The following is a 15792-nucleotide window of genomic DNA, read 5'->3' on the forward strand; positions in this document are numbered from 1 at the left end:
TGTGGGAGCTAAAGTCCAAAACTCCTGGCAGGCCGAAGTCTGCCCATGCCTGAATTAGCCCTTAAAATGCTTAGGTTGATATTTACACATTGACTCATAGCACTATGAAGACTATCACATTTATTGTGAGAGTATATGCACACTTTGATGTATTAAAGCTTTTGCCATAAGAAATCTATCTTTAACAAGCTCCAAAGCCCCTCAGTATTTTCCAAAATACATGATTTCAAGAGTGAAGGATTTGACATGTGGCACTTTCTTGCTTCCTTGCCTTACATCTCCTTGTCCTTTCTAGAGATGGCTGCTTTTCCCCTTTAAGAAGCAGCCATCACAAACTTGGAAGAAAAATTAAATGGCCCAATTCTATCTTTCTAGACATTGCAAACTTCTTATATTGCTTGTATACCAAGAGAAAAGCATTAGTCCCTCAAAGGATAGGAATAATTGAGCTTAAAACCACTTTAATTGTTATGTGCTGCAGAATCCTGGGGTTTGTATTTTGGTGAGGTACCAGCACTCTTCAGTAGAGAAGACTAATGGCCTTGTAAAACTGCAGCTCCTGAGATTTCATAGCATTGATTCATGGAAGTTAAAATGCTGTCAAATTGATCCAGAAAAGCTGTCCTTTAAGTCATGGATGGGAGTCATATGACCATCCAAAAGTTATTGGACTGAAACTCCCATCAACCCTAAGCCACTATAGCCAATGATCAGAAATGACTGGACCTTCAATTCAACAACATACGCAGGGCCATAAAAGTGCTTTAAGCAGGACTCAAATAAAATAACTGTTAAGCTCCCTTTCAGTTTTTAATGCCTTGTCCTTCTTGCAGCATATACGTGTCTTCCATCTGGAACTTTTCATTGGTTTAAAAAAAATCAAAACAGCCGCCAGCAAATGTATTCATGCATGACAGAGCCATAGCTTTTGGCAGAGTGTCATTTTGCAAAGAACTCACAAAAGCTGCTATTGGGAGATGACAACTCCAAGAATCTCTGAGAAAATATGGCTAATGGTCATGCCGGGTAAAAGATTCTGTGAGGTGAAGTAATTTCCCAAGTTCAGGCATGCAGAATATTACTTTTATAGTTTAATTTAGATCTCCCTTACCTCTGCATCCTATAGGACATGGAGTTGGCTGAAAAGTCCTTTTCCCCCAAAGGACACAGTAAAAAGAAGCTGCTTTTCAACAGTAGTTCTTGGTTTGCCATCACTCATCCTTTGTTCCCTTATGGCAGTGGTTCCCAACCTGTGGTCCATGGACCACCAGTGATCCACAAGAACGAAAATATCATCAGCGGCCTCACAATTACTACACAATAGCCTCGAAATCATGTGGCAGCCAGAGCGACTGGTCTCGCGAAACCCTCTTATAGTGCAGAGGCAACAGGGATGTCGGGAGGTGAGAGGCTGACTACCCACGAAAGATTACTACTACCACATCAGCTCTAGATTATTAAACATGGTTTTCTGTGGGTGAGCAGATGGTGACTACTGGATGGCATGTTGTGTATCAGAAACTAGAGCCGATGTGGTCTATCCAATTTTCTGAATCAGCACCCCAAATAACCAAACTGAATCTAAAGTTGACCAAAAACTGATCTGTAACCCTTTTGGTACTAATGTTGGAGAGTGGTTCCTGGTCAAGTGGTCTCTGGTCAAAAAGAGGCTGGGAACCACTGCGCATGACTTCAGTAAAGAATATTTTGTAACAAAGGTGATTATCTCTGCAATCTTATATTGACTAACCTGTGAGCCATCATCACCAAACTCATTGTGACTTACTTATGAGTAGACATATACAGGTTACACTAACCCTTGTGGATTTACCAAAGTCTTGGCTCTAATATATGTCTCCAAGGGAAGGACTGGGGAATTTGAAAAGTGTGGAGACCATTTTTCCAGCCCTGAGACTCTTTGAAGGCTACATAGATTACCAAAAATTACTTCCAACATGAAAAATGACTAGGAATTCACTTTTAAAAAATGGGGAAATAACCAAAACCTATTTGCAAGATGAATTATTACTCTTAGAGGTTTCAAAGAGAAGCCATCTCCTCTGCTTTTTGCCAGAAAATGGTAGCCCAAGGGAACCAGAGAGTATCAAGGGGCATAAAAACAGCCTCGAGATCACCCTTTGCCCATCCCTGGGCAAGAGCCTGTTCGCATAGTTGTGATGCTAATAATCTGATCTGGCTTCATCAAATGGCCATAGTAAACTATATGCTGTCAGGAACTGAGTCAGGAATCACTGTTTCTCTTGGGGGTCTTGCTGAAACCTAACACAGCCATAGGTTCAATTGTATTTTCCAGAGGAGTATCCCAGGTTATTGCAGTAACAAAAATGCTATTAAGTGTACAAATAATAAAAATATGCCTAACCAAAGATTCTCATTACCTGGTTTTGATTCATCACATACAACATGAGTGATGTTATCATGTAAATTTTCCAGCGCATTGTAACTTGGGCTATAAAACCAATTTCCACTATCACCCGCAATTTCTTGCAGTTCTCTTTGACTGGCTCCATCTATCCCAATGGCGATGATCTCAATTCCTGCTTGCCTCAGAGCCTGCACTGCTGCTGGGAGATTGGGTCTATCTGTTGGGGTGGTTTGCTCATCAGTGATTAGCACAATCATTTGTGTCATGCCGAGAACTGACATTCGGCCACCATACGCCGCGTCAAACCGTTCCCTTGCAAAATTCAAAGCTCTTGCTGTAAAAGTGTACCCTCTCGGAAGTGTCAGCTTTTGGATGGCTTCCCTGACTTGCAGCTTTGTGGAGAACCGATTCAGCGGGAATTCCTCTCGGGGATCAGTGCTGTAGACAACAACCCCAAATTGGACATGGTCTTTTCCCACTACTGAGTCATTCACAATGGATGCCATGAGCCACTGTATCCCCTTGAACTGCAGTTCTGTAATGTATCGTGATCCATGCACAACAAAGATGATGTCAGCAACTTCTGTCCGTTTGCACTCTGCAATTGAAAGAACACAGTGACCGTGTGTTAGAAAGGTTTTGTTTCTCCCTCTTCCTTTACTATGTGTTAGCAGGCCCACTGATAACAGTTCAGTAGCCTGTTTAAGTTTTAAACCTGCAGATAAAGGAAGAGTGACTAAAGAAGCATGTGATGGAAAAATAACAGGACTCAAGTATTTTTAACATGAATTATGAGAATTTTTTTTCTAATACAGGGTTAAAAGAAGCTGAACAAGCAAAGTTGCCTTTTCTGTCTGCAGGGCTGGCAATAGGCAGACTGAGGCAACAAACTTAGGACTTCATCACAAGCAGTAAAATCAGCATATCTATACTTTTAAGAAATGGAAACTCACTGTGCCCTTCACATGACACAAGCTTCAACCGTGGAGTTGAGGTCTTTTGCAGTTTCTAAAGTGTTGGTTTCCCCAATGATTCCTAAGCTAGTGACTTATTTTTCAATTCCTTGAACAGAGACAGGCAAAATGGCCAATGTCCCTGTGTGATATTAATTCCTGTTGCCTGCTTGCAAATAAAATGATGACGCCATGTGTGGGAGGAGCCAAAATGCCAATTTATCTGATGATCACCAATGCAGAGTTTTGGGGAAAGATCGGGGTTAATTTAAAACCCCGATCCTACGATGTTTTTTTAAAACATTGGTGATTTTTTATGAAGTTAAATAATCAAAATCCTGGAGGGACAATGGGAGGAAACAAATCTCTACCTTGTGATGGCAACTCAAATGGATAAATGCTAAAGAAAGCTGAGAAAAGGAGAAGGTGTGATGAAGGTAGAAAAATCATCTGTTTAATTTCCAAATGGGATGTTGAAAAGCTTAAGGAAAAACCAACTATCCCAAATGCTTTGCTCATCCAATGGTATATTTTTATTGTGTCAGAAGCAACCCACAAATACACTGCAAGCTACTTCTAATGTGAGAGAATTGGCCATCTGCAATGACGTTGCCCAGGGTACGCCCAGATATGTTACCATCCAGCACACAGCTTCCTGTGCATGGGCAGCTGTGTGCTGACAGATGGGAGCTCATCCCATCTCGCAGATTCGAACTGCCGACCTTCAAGTCTTCAGGTCAGCAGTTTAGCCGGCACAAGGATAAAACCCATTATGCCACTGCGGCTCCCATCCAATGGGATGAAATCCTTAGATGAAAGACCGAGGGAGAGTTATTCCTTCCAAGCCCCTGGCCATTCCTCTTTCCCTAAGATAGATTTGTGTGCAGTCCCTAAACTTATCTGCTACCTTCAAGTATGAAGTGCAGCCCTATCTCGTTGCCAATGTTGAAGTAAATTTCAACTGTCAGTTCAACTGTTTTTCATGGAAGAAAAGAAGCCAAATTAACCTCCTGAGGTAGACAATTCCATAGTTTAGGTGGTAACACTTACCTTCCTCAGGATTGCAAATTTCAAACAGTATCGGCTTTTCCAAAAACAAAAGGGCATCAAAAAAATCCTCAGAAAACACTTTTTCTTGAGTGCCAGCAATCTCCAGGAGTTGGGAGTTGCTTGCTTGCAGTACTCCAATGGCGTAGATTGTGACCCCTTTATTCCTAAGATGTCTGGCAGGATTTCTCACTTCATCTTCAGATTTGCCATCTGTGACCACTATCAGATACTGCTTTACTCCTGGACGTCCTCCTTTGGATACATCAAAGTAAGGAGAGGCAAAATCTAGAGCCTTCCCCAACTTTCTTCCTTTTTTCATTTGCCTCATTGCAGAGATCGCTTTCCTCAAGTCAGCCTTGTTATCATATCTGTTGAGTGGAAACTCCTCTTGTGGATCTGAACTAAACTGAAGCAGTCCAATCTGAACCTTCTCAGCTCCAATATCAGACTTATTCACAATCAACTCAATGAATTGTTTTGTCAGCTCAAACTGAGCTTGGTCCATAGTTTTGGAAGTGTCAATTAGCAAAATAATGTCAGCTTTCAGGTTTTTACAAGCTGAAAATGAAAAGAAAGAGTTAAGAGACAAAGAAAGGGGACAAATAAATCAGACAAATATGTTACATCACAAATGGTGTGTCTGTAATTTTCTATATGTTGTTGGAGTACAACTCCAATCATGCCTCAGCAGTGTCCTCTATGGGCTAGAGCTGATGGAAACTGGAATCCAGTAACAACTGGAAGACCAGAGTTTCCCCAGGTCAACACTGTCAATTGTGGTCCTAAAGGATTGTTATGGCTCATTTACCTTCCATGTTTTAATACATTTTTATTAATGTTCTAATGCAAGCAAGAGTCTTAGGTAATTAATTCCACATACATTAATAGAAATTGATGGGATTTGTTCAGGACCTAGGCTACAGTTAAATTTAGCTTTTTTTATTCCCACTATCTAAACAATATGGGATTTTTTTCCACCAGCTTCTCTCCAAATGCACAAAATTAATGATATCATGTTAAAGCAGTTCTCTCCCTAACATGATACAAATTGCCCTGATTTATACTTTCCTGCTTTCTCTGATGGGTTTTGTTACAGGCAATATATGCCAGATAAAATGTATATATTCTCTAAATACCTGGCAAACACATTGCATAAAGAAACAGATAACTTTGGCTATCTGGTTTGCACAGCTGAATGGCTCGGAAACCATAATTGCCCTTGGATTCGTTCACATTTACTGCGGCAAACACCCATGGAATCCAGTTGCTGCATGAAATATCCAGTATCACGGAACAACAGCCATTGGCTGAGTCCACATTGGAATTTATCATTTGACTAACTGTAATAATAATAATAATTATTATTATTATTATTATTTATTTATTTATTTATTTATTTATACCCCGCCACATCTCCCCAAGGGGACTCAGAGCAGCTTACATGAGGCCAAGCCCGACAACATATCAATAAAACAAAAAACAATAAGCAAAAACAATACAATTAATATAACTCACATATAAACTGTAACACACAAGGATTTAAAAAACCTATGGCCGAGCCAAATGTAAAAATAAACACTGGGCATAAACAGAGGTAGGATGTATCTGATAGGAGGGTTTTAAAAGAAATGAAGGGAGAGCAACTCAACAAGTAGTTAAAGTGCTTCTGAGGACATTTTGCTGGGGATTATGTACCCGCCATGCATTGCTGTGGCCAACCTTCACTCCCTCTTTCTCTCCTTCCTTCTTTCTCTCATTCCTTCCCTCCCTTCCTCCCTCTTCCCTTCCTTTCCTTTTTTTCTTTCTGTCTCTCCTTCCTTCTTTCCTTCTCTACCTGTTTCCTTCCTTCCCCTCCCTTTTTCTTTCTCTCCTTTCTTCCTTCTCTACCCATTCTTGGACTGTAACTCCCAGCAGTCCTCCTGATTGATTGATCTATCTACCTACTATCTATCTATCTATCTCTATCTAATCTATATATCTATCTGGAGGATTGCTGGGAGTTGCAGTCCAAGAATAAGAAATATGTATGGATTGGGGTGCTCTCAAAGAAATCCAAGGAGAAGCAAGCTTGCAGCTTGGAAGCAGTGCATTTGGAGCATCCTTCTACCCTAAAGGGCCTGGTCTAGGGGATGCTGGGAGTTGCACATGCGCTGTATCATCATTTAGCTTTTTTGTGTTTTTTAGTCTTTTCTGCTTTTTTTGGGAGGGGTTTATGAGTGATGATTACTCGTTGGTCTGTTAGGAGTGTAGTGTTCACATTCTTCCAGTGGTTTATGAGTTATGCTAATCCCACAAACGAACATTACATTTTTATTTATATAGATGTGGCATTCTTTGGCAGAGAAGGCTAAAGGCAGTGTGAAAATACAATTCCTGTGAAACCATTGCATTGAGCCCTAGCAGTTAAAGTGATATTAAACGGGATTATTATCAAATGTAGAAACATCACTGGAATGTTTAGTTTAGTGAGATACTTAGAATGTTCTAGTATATTCCCTTAAACTGCAGCATTACTGTTATTTGGTAGAGAACACTAAGTACCTCACCAAACCAAAGAATGCCAGGCTTCCACAGGATGGGGCCATGGCAGTTAAAGTTGAATATTTGTGTAGTGAATAGCATGGAAAGACCTGAAGAGGTGCTATTAATGACAATAATATTTGCATATATTATATATGGTGTAATGGACTCGTACCTTGGAAAGCCGAAGCCTAGAAGTCAGTAAGCCAGCCTCCATGTTAGTGAGGGAATACAATGAGAGGCAGATCAGCAGAGGGGAGGAGCTCAGCTATCCCAGGATTGGCTAGGACAGATGGGAGGAGCTGGAGCTGTGAGTGTGAAAAAGGCAGGCAGCTCCTGACAGAGGGAGAGATTGGATTTTTGATCTGAAGGGTAGTGGGTGGATTTCGAGTGAGCTGAAGTTTTCCTGAGGGAGAGTGTTTGAAGGCAGGTATGGCTATAGAGAGTGGCCTGGAGAGTCGATAGCTGCCTGTGAACTGGTGTGGGTGTTAACACACTAGTTGTTTTTACTCTCTAAGGGACAGGGTATTCTAGGGAAGCTAGATACTCTGAGGGGACAGACAGGATTGGTCTGTCAGAGGGAATTTGCTCACGTTGAAGAAAAGATACCCAGTTGGGGGGTCCAGCAAGCTTGTTAGGACCCAGAAACTGTTTGAGAAGTTTGTGCTGTGATAACCAAATACGCTTGTGTAACTCAAAAAAGAATTTAGTTGTTTGTTCCGGTATATAAATAAACTTTGTTCTAGTTCAACTTTCAATAGAGCCTTCACATTGATTCATTCCATTAGATCTGTTCCAGTAAATTCTAACATCTCTTTACCTCAGATATTTTAAAGGGAATTAAAGGAAGGACTGGTGAACAACAAGCTTTACCTCAGGCCTAACATCAAGATATTTTTCTCAAATCTATTTGAGTGGTGGCAGTAATTCTACCAATACACATTCACATTTCCTCAACACAAATCGAGCTTTGTGACAGGATTGTGTTGGTGTCCAGTTGGAGCCATAGTAAATAAAATCCTTTACTCTGATCCTTCAAATTGGTGGCCAGCTGTGGGCAATGTAACAGCTGAAGGAACATGTGGGTGTGTGTGCTAGGGAATATATTAGTTAAGTATTATTCCCCTGGGCCCTGGCTGCATTACATATGGCATCTTCAGAAGACTACTTATGACAGAACTTGAGAACTTTTAATCTTAGAGAGTACCTTACCCTCAGGAGAGCAGATATCCCTCACAACGTCATGCTTGATGAGGTCTAAGGAATCAAAGTCATTCACAAAAAACATTCGGTCCTTGGTCCCAGCAATATCCTCCAGTTCACTTTGGACTGCACTCTTGACGCCGATGGCATAGATCACAATCCCTGCCGCTCGCAGCTCTTCTGCTGCTTGGGTCACATGGTCCTGGGATTGTCCGTCTGTAATTATTATAAGGAACTGCAGGACTTGGTCTCTGACTGAACTTTTAAACAGACCCTGCATGTATTTTAAAGCATCTCCTGTTCTGGTGCCACCCCCGAGCTGCTGAATCGCCTTGATGGCATCTTTTAATTGTGCCACGGTGTTATACTGGTGAATCTCAAACTCTGTTTGGGGAGTACTTCCATACTGTACGACCCCAAAACGAACTCTGTCAGTGCCAACCTGGAACATATTGATCAGTTCATTCATGAAGACTTTCATGTCATGGAAATCATCTGGGTAAATACTACCTGATCCATCGATCAAGAAATAAATGTCCGCTTCCTCTGTTTCTTCACAGCCTACAAAGGGAGAAGCAAGGAGTGAGGAAAAAATCAATTGCTCATCTCATGTGACAAACAAGAAATTCCCAGTTCCAGCAAACTAAACTCAAACATACAGAATGTTCCATAATAATAATAGTTTAATTTCCTAGAACAAGACCAAACCATGGAAAGCATGCATCAAATATGGGAAGCAGCATGTGCTTATGAGTTGCCTGTTGATGTACAGCAACACCATTCATTTGATAGGGTTTCCTTAAGCAAGGACTTCTTAGAGAGGTTTTTGCCAGTTCCTTCCACTGAAATATAGCCTACAACACCTGACATCCGGTGGTGGTTTCCCATCCAAGTACTAACCTGGGCTGACCCTGCTTAGTTTCTAATATCAGATGGAATCTCATGTATTTATAGCTTTTTTTCCCATATACTGTGGACAGTTTCTAGAGGATCATAGTAATGCAGGTTCCTTACCTTCCTTCACAATTCGGGAACGGGCTGGAACCGCAAATGTCTGAACAACAATCTCATTACAAAGCCGTTTTTTTATAATCCACTCAATGTTTGATAACTGCAAAAATGATCGCAGATTGGTGACATGTTTCCTTGGAGGGTGGGATGCTATTTTGTAGAGCTGGCCACTTGCTGAGACATTTTGGATGCCCACAGCGTAAACAGTAACACCTTTACGTCGGAGTTTGGAGGCAGGTCCAGTGAAATTATCTAGTGATTCGCCATCGGTGATCACCACAGCCAGCTGCTGCACCCCTTGGCCCTTCCTGCTCCCCATTTTCTTGGAGAAAACCTTTTCACGTACAAAGTCTATGGCCACGCCAGTGTATGTTTGCCCACCGCGATATGGCAGCTTGGTCAGATAGTTCAGAACCTCTGGCTTTTTTTCAAAGGTATCCAGGCTAAATTCTAACCTTGGCTTATCACTGTAAAGAACCAAGGCAACCCGTACATTATCTGGGCCAATATCCAGAGCACTGATGACCTTGAGGAGAAAAGTCCTAATCAGGTGGAAATTCCTCTGGCCAATTCGGCTGGATTCATCCACAAGAAATACAATGTCTGCCACAGAAGCACTGGAACAAACTGTGAACAAGAAAGTTGACAAAAGTTAGCAAGATTACAGTATATTATATACAGGCAAGAGACAACAAATGCTCAGCTCTGTAGACAGGATTTTTTCGTGTCAAGAGCGACTTGAGAAACTGCAAGTTGCGTCTAGTGTGAGAGAATTGGCTGTCTGCAAGGAAGTTTCCCAAGGGATGCCTGGATCTTTTGATGTTTTACCATCCTTGTGGGAGACTTCTCTCATGTCCCCACATGGGGAGCTGGAGCTGACAGAAGGAGCTCATCCGCACTCTCCCCGGATTCGAACTTCCGACCTGATGGTCTTTAGTCCTGCCAGCACAAGGATTTAACCCATTGCGCCACCGTGGACAGGATGCATTCAAAGGAACTTATTCCCAGGCAAGTGGTGTTTACTAGGACTGTGGACTGAACCCTTCAGTTTTTAAGAATAACCAAATGCATCACAATACTGGCAAAAGATAGGCAGAGGAGAAGACAAAGGAGCAAATTTCCCTAAAGGCAGGATTGGGAATAATGTACTCTCCAGATGTTATAGGACTTCAGATTCTATCATCTCTCATCATTAACAATACAGCTAGGACTGATGGAAGTTGCAGCCCAGTATCTGAAAGAACACATTCTCACAATATTTGGTTTCTGGGCAATGTGTGAGGATGGCTATTGGTAGTACTCTGAGAGATCCTGATGAAAAGATAGAGAATAACATCTTGTGATGACGGGTTATACAAATTCCTCACAGTGGCGCATTTGAGAATTCAGTTACTGAAAGATTGGAGTCATCTAGTGGGCACTTCCTGTTCTGCAACTCATCCCCTCCATTTGGACCATTGTCAAGTGGTCTGTTAATTCTTTACGCAGTCAGCGGAGCATTTTCTTGGAATAGGACACATATCCCTGTAAACAGCCAAGATTGGGCAGATTGGGGGGGGGGGGGGAGGTCCTGGAGTGTGTCCACCTTGTCTTTGTTAATACAGATATCCTTAGCTTAAGATTACAGAAAAACATGATGGGCAAGAAGCAAATCCAGTTTCTTCCCATGAATAAAATATGAATGGTTCCCAAGAAAATAAAGAGAAATTCAAGTGTGCACAGCGTTAACTTTATACTCAGAGAAGACAGATAGTCAGGTTGAATCAGTCCATGGAATTTAGACTATTCATATTGTGCCAATTATACTTATAATGTAAGCAATATCTTCAATGTTACTGAAGCCAGACCACAATGCCTTGGGTCTTTATGATACTTTGCTTCATTATATTCCTGTTTTACTACAACTTCTTTTAAAAAATCCATGACACTCAGGTTCAAGGAACTGGATTAAATGGGGGGATCTTATTATAACAGTGAGGGATATTCACAATAGTAATAGAGAGCCATGATACTACCACAAGAACAGCAATTTTGCTGGAGGTTGAATTCATTATAGAGTTTGCCTCCTTTCATGTAATGTAATGACTTCTCCTTCATGGCATAACGGTACCTGCAGGCACTTCTGCATCTATGGCAATCTCATGCTGCTGCTGAACTGGTACTTCAAAAACATCAAGTATGCTCTTCTGAAGCTGATTGAGGTCTTGCACATCATTGACCTGGTAAACCAAGGGAGAAGTCGCAATCGTTTCCATTTCTTCCTGATCAGAATTTAAGATGCCAACTGTTACAACTTTTATTCCTGCATCTTTCAGCACTTTGGCAGCTTCCGTGACATCATCCTCAGATTTGTCTGAAATGACAACCACTGTAAACTGAGGTGTTCCTTGTTTAAACCGGTTTCCAGCTTCTTCAATAAAATAGGTCTCATGCAGAAACTTCAGGGCCTCCCCAGTATGCAGAGGGCCCCCCTTGAATGTGATATTCCTCCGAATATGATTAAGAACATCTTCCTTGGACTCATAAGTGTTCAGCAAAAATTCTACTTGCCCTTCTTCACTGTACTGAGCAAAGGCAATCTGATATTTGTCTGTGGCAACATCCAGTTTTTCAACAATCTGGACAATGAATTTTTTAACTTCTTCAGAGTTTGAGGATCCCATTGTGTCAGAAGAATCCACAAGGAAAACAATGTCAGCATATTGCTTCGTAAATGCTATATAAAAAGAAAGAAGAAATTTTAAACGGACATGCTAATATGAAGTTGAAGCCATTTGTATGGTCACGTCTTTTGAAGTTATGTTTTTCATTTATTACAACCAATATTATTGTGTGCTTTTATGGTTAAATTATTACTATAAACTAAGAACAACAAAAACTACACACACACAGTGTGTGTTTGTACGCATTATGTGTTTGCCAATGTGCACAAATTTCAATACTTCTATAATTATTTCCGTTTTAGAAAACCTACTTTATAAACTATAAACGTTTGAAGAGCCCCACACTTTCGTTAGAATAAGTAACAGATAACAAGTAATTTTAGCAGTTTTCTTCCCCTTGCAAAGACTTTAAAAGCCTATTCAGAATGAAGGACTTCGCTACACAAAATGTGAAAATGGCATTTTCACAGGGGGGGAAACTTCTTCAGTACACGACCACATATGTATCTCACATGAGATGTCCCCAATTGCAGTATTTTCGGTGGAGGAAATTGTTTTTTTCTACACAGAAAACAGTATTTCAGCACAAAAATACTGTTTTCAATACAGAAAAGCGGTTTTTTGTGCAGAAAATACGTTTTTCAGTGCAATTCAACAATATGTCAGTTTTGCATGGAACAGCCCCAATAACAACATTTCTTTTTGGCATGCAACCACCTTTTCTGTCCATAAAACAATATTTCCATGCATAAATACTGTACAACTCCCTCATCCATACATTTAATATCCACAGCTTCATAAATTCATGCTTTAAAAATAATCCCCCATAAGTGTTTGTGCACCTTTCTAGGTCATACAGTGTGATTCTATGGTATGTTTCCAACCCAAATATAGTTAAAATATGTGTTTCACTATTACCCACAGTATAAGGTATCTATGGGGGTCTTGAGATGTATCTCCTGAAGATTATTTTATGCCCAAAAGAAACTACTTCCTGTTCTTTTCTGTGCAAATTAACTATGTATTAATTTGGTGGGGAATAAGTAATGAATTATGGATTCTCTATTTGGTCAAAGTTTTTTGTCATCAGAGTTTTGCAGCTCTTAAAAACAACACATTTTCCAATGTTTCCAACATTCTTTCTGTTCCTATTCTAGAATGTGCCTTTATGAAACCATCTTAACAAAACTTAGACTCACACTGACATCTCTAATACAGCACAGCCCCCATATTCATAGGGGATACATTACAGGACTTCCCATGGATACACAAAATCACAGATAAGAGCGAACCCTATTGAAGCGAAAGGCCTCTGACCCAAGAATCCCATTGAGTCACTTTGAAGGACCTAGAAAATGCCTAGATAGGACATATTTTGCCATACTTGGATAAACAAAATTGCGGATACTGGTCTTGCAGATACTCTAGAATGCAAATTTGAAACCAACAGGCAAACTTTGTAGTTTTTTTAAAGTTATTTGTTTGATCCAATAGGGAAGAAAATTCATAAGTTTGGCTACTCAAATTTTTGTCTCATTTACAATGTAAGCCAAATTGTCAAATGTATTTAATTAGTAATTAAATAAAGTGAAGTTGTATCCCACAGTTTCACTTCTCTTGTCCAAACATTCTGTTTTCTAAATATCTTACAAATATTTCTCTGAAATTATTTCCACTCCTCTTTCACTCTTAAACATAATGTGTAATGTCATGGGACTCATTGTTAGATAACACAGGGTCACTCATAAATTATGAAGATCATGCCCTCAATGCAATCTATTTATTATTTATTTATTTATTTACTATACTTGTATACCGCCTTTATCAGCCTTATTGGCAACTCAAGGCGGTTTACAACAAGTCAGTACACATAACAACAAAACACTTTAAAAGCAAAGAAACTCCTCCTTGCATCACAAAAGACCAGTTCACTTACCTTTAATCTGACTCTCTACTGCAAAACACACTGTTTGGAGAAGACTGCTAGTGAGTTCTTCAAGGATATCGAAATTATCAATATTAAACAGAAACTTGTTAAAGGGCCTGCTGGCAATTTCTTTAAGCTCAGCAGTGTCTTGGACACCAATTCCCACCACATACAGTGAGATTCCTCTTGCCCTCAGTTTGCTGGCTGGAACTTTGACGTCATCATTCGATTCCCCATCTGTGAGTAGAATGAGTATTTGTGGGGTGTTTTCTTGTGCTCTGCTTCCAGCAGATTCAATGAAATATCCTTCCATGATGGAATTCAAGGCAGCCCCAGTGTAAGTGCTTCCCCTTCGGAATGGCAAATTCTGTATTTGCTCCAGAATATCATTTTTCAAGGAATATTGGTTTAGGAAAAACTCCATAAAAATGTCATCACTATATTGGGCCAACCCAATTCTAATCTGGTCCTGGCTGATGTGAAGACTAGAAACCAGTGTGTACAAGAAGTTTTTCACTTTCTGAAAATTCTCCAGGCCAATGCTGGCTGAGCTGTCCACCAAAAATACAATGTCAGCAAGAGTTGCTTTTCGGCATACTAAAGAACAGAGACATTTTGGGGGCGGGGGGAGACAAAGAAAGATTTGATTAGTGTTTTACTATTTATGTAATTTCTAATTTCTCCAGTTTGAAGCACATTCTAATAGCTCGTTAGTCAATCCAAATTAGACATTTTAGTTTTGATAAGAGGAAAAGCTATTAGCTACATTTTAGGGCAGTGGTTCTCAACCTGGGGTCTCCAGGTGTTTTGGCCTTCACCTCCCAGAAATCCTAATAGCTGGTAAATTGGCTGAGATTTCTGGGAGTTGTAAGCCAAAATACCTGGAGACCCACAGGTTGAGAACCACTGTTTTAGATCAAGCTAGCACCAGGAATCTAGCTGGGGTGGGGGGGGGGGTGGGAACTTACTTTGTGGGGCCTAAATCATATTGTTAGGGATGGGAAAATATCTAGCAGTATTTTAAAATATCTTAAACATGGGTTTATCCAGAAATCCTCATGAAGTGCATCTTAGTCGAGCCAGAATCTTAGCAGATCAGAAATTAATCTGTTAAAAATTATTTTTAAAAGATAGAAATGCTGTTTTAGTTGATTTTCTGCATGCAAAATGTGGATATTTTCACAGATTAAGTATGTGAAAGTATGAATAGTCTTGAAGTATGAATAGTCTTTGAAAAATTCAGACAAACCACTGGAATAGGGCCTTGAGTCACAGTATCCAGAAACCCTCAAGCAACATGACTATACTGACTGCAGGATTCTGCAAACTTTAGTCCAGAAATACCTTTTTGAGTTAAATCATACTGACTGCTTAGTACACATCCAAGTGCAAGAGTGATATGAAAGAGAAGCCTAAGCACTCAGTCAAGGATGTATTGTAGCATGCAAGGTATTTCCACTGCTTTTTGCATTCCCAGACAGAAATAAAAAAAATTAACATTTATCAAATTGTCATATGTGGCTGACTCTTTAAGTCTGATGTATCACAACTTGTGCAGCGGACAGGTCTGATACAGATCTTGAACATTTTGTTAAACATCAGATTAAAATATATGTCCTGTGAATCTATTACAATATAGCTTCCCCTTACTTCCACTTCAATGGAAATAATTTTGGAATGCTACTAGTGGAAAGTCTGAGAAGGGTCAAAATTCTTCAAAGATACATGAACCAGAGCAGCTAGCAACACTCTAGTACAGTGGTTCTCAACCTGTGGGTCCACAGATGTTTTGGCCTTCAACTCCCAGAAATCCTAACAACTGGTAAATTGGCTGAGATTTCTGGGAGTTGTAGGCCAAAACACCTGGAGACCCACAGGCTGAGAACCACTGCTCTAGTACCTTGCTCACAAATAGTTCTGAATATCTGCACAGAGATTACTTCCAGACAAATAGATTCACAAATAAACCAATCTACTGGAAGAAAAACATTGTGGCAAAACTACCTGTCTTCCCAAATCTAAAAAGGCAATAATAAATAAATACTTTTTTCACATACAAAGTTTGGAACATGTTTTCTA

General features: G+C 40.1%; 1 protein-coding gene across 1 annotated transcript in view; it reads right to left on the reverse strand.

Annotated features, from left to right (window-relative positions):
* Positions 1-15792, reverse strand: part of LOC132779666 (collagen alpha-4(VI) chain-like) — an 81490-nt gene that overhangs the window by 61593 nt on the left and 4105 nt on the right. The window contains exons 3-8 of the mRNA XM_067470214.1: positions 13723-14310; positions 11234-11839; positions 9127-9750; positions 8122-8673; positions 4390-4947; positions 2400-2984 (exon numbers count right to left, since the gene is read on the reverse strand). Coding sequence (XP_067326315.1) covers positions 2400-2984; positions 4390-4947; positions 8122-8673; positions 9127-9750; positions 11234-11839; positions 13723-14310 — 3513 coding nt within the window. The remainder of the gene's footprint in view (positions 1-2399; positions 2985-4389; positions 4948-8121; positions 8674-9126; positions 9751-11233; positions 11840-13722; positions 14311-15792) is intronic.

The sequence above is a fragment of the Anolis sagrei genome, chromosome 6 (genome assembly GCF_037176765.1).
Source record: "Anolis sagrei isolate rAnoSag1 chromosome 6, rAnoSag1.mat, whole genome shotgun sequence".
In the NCBI taxonomy this organism is placed as follows: Eukaryota; Metazoa; Chordata; class Lepidosauria; order Squamata; family Dactyloidae; genus Anolis; species Anolis sagrei.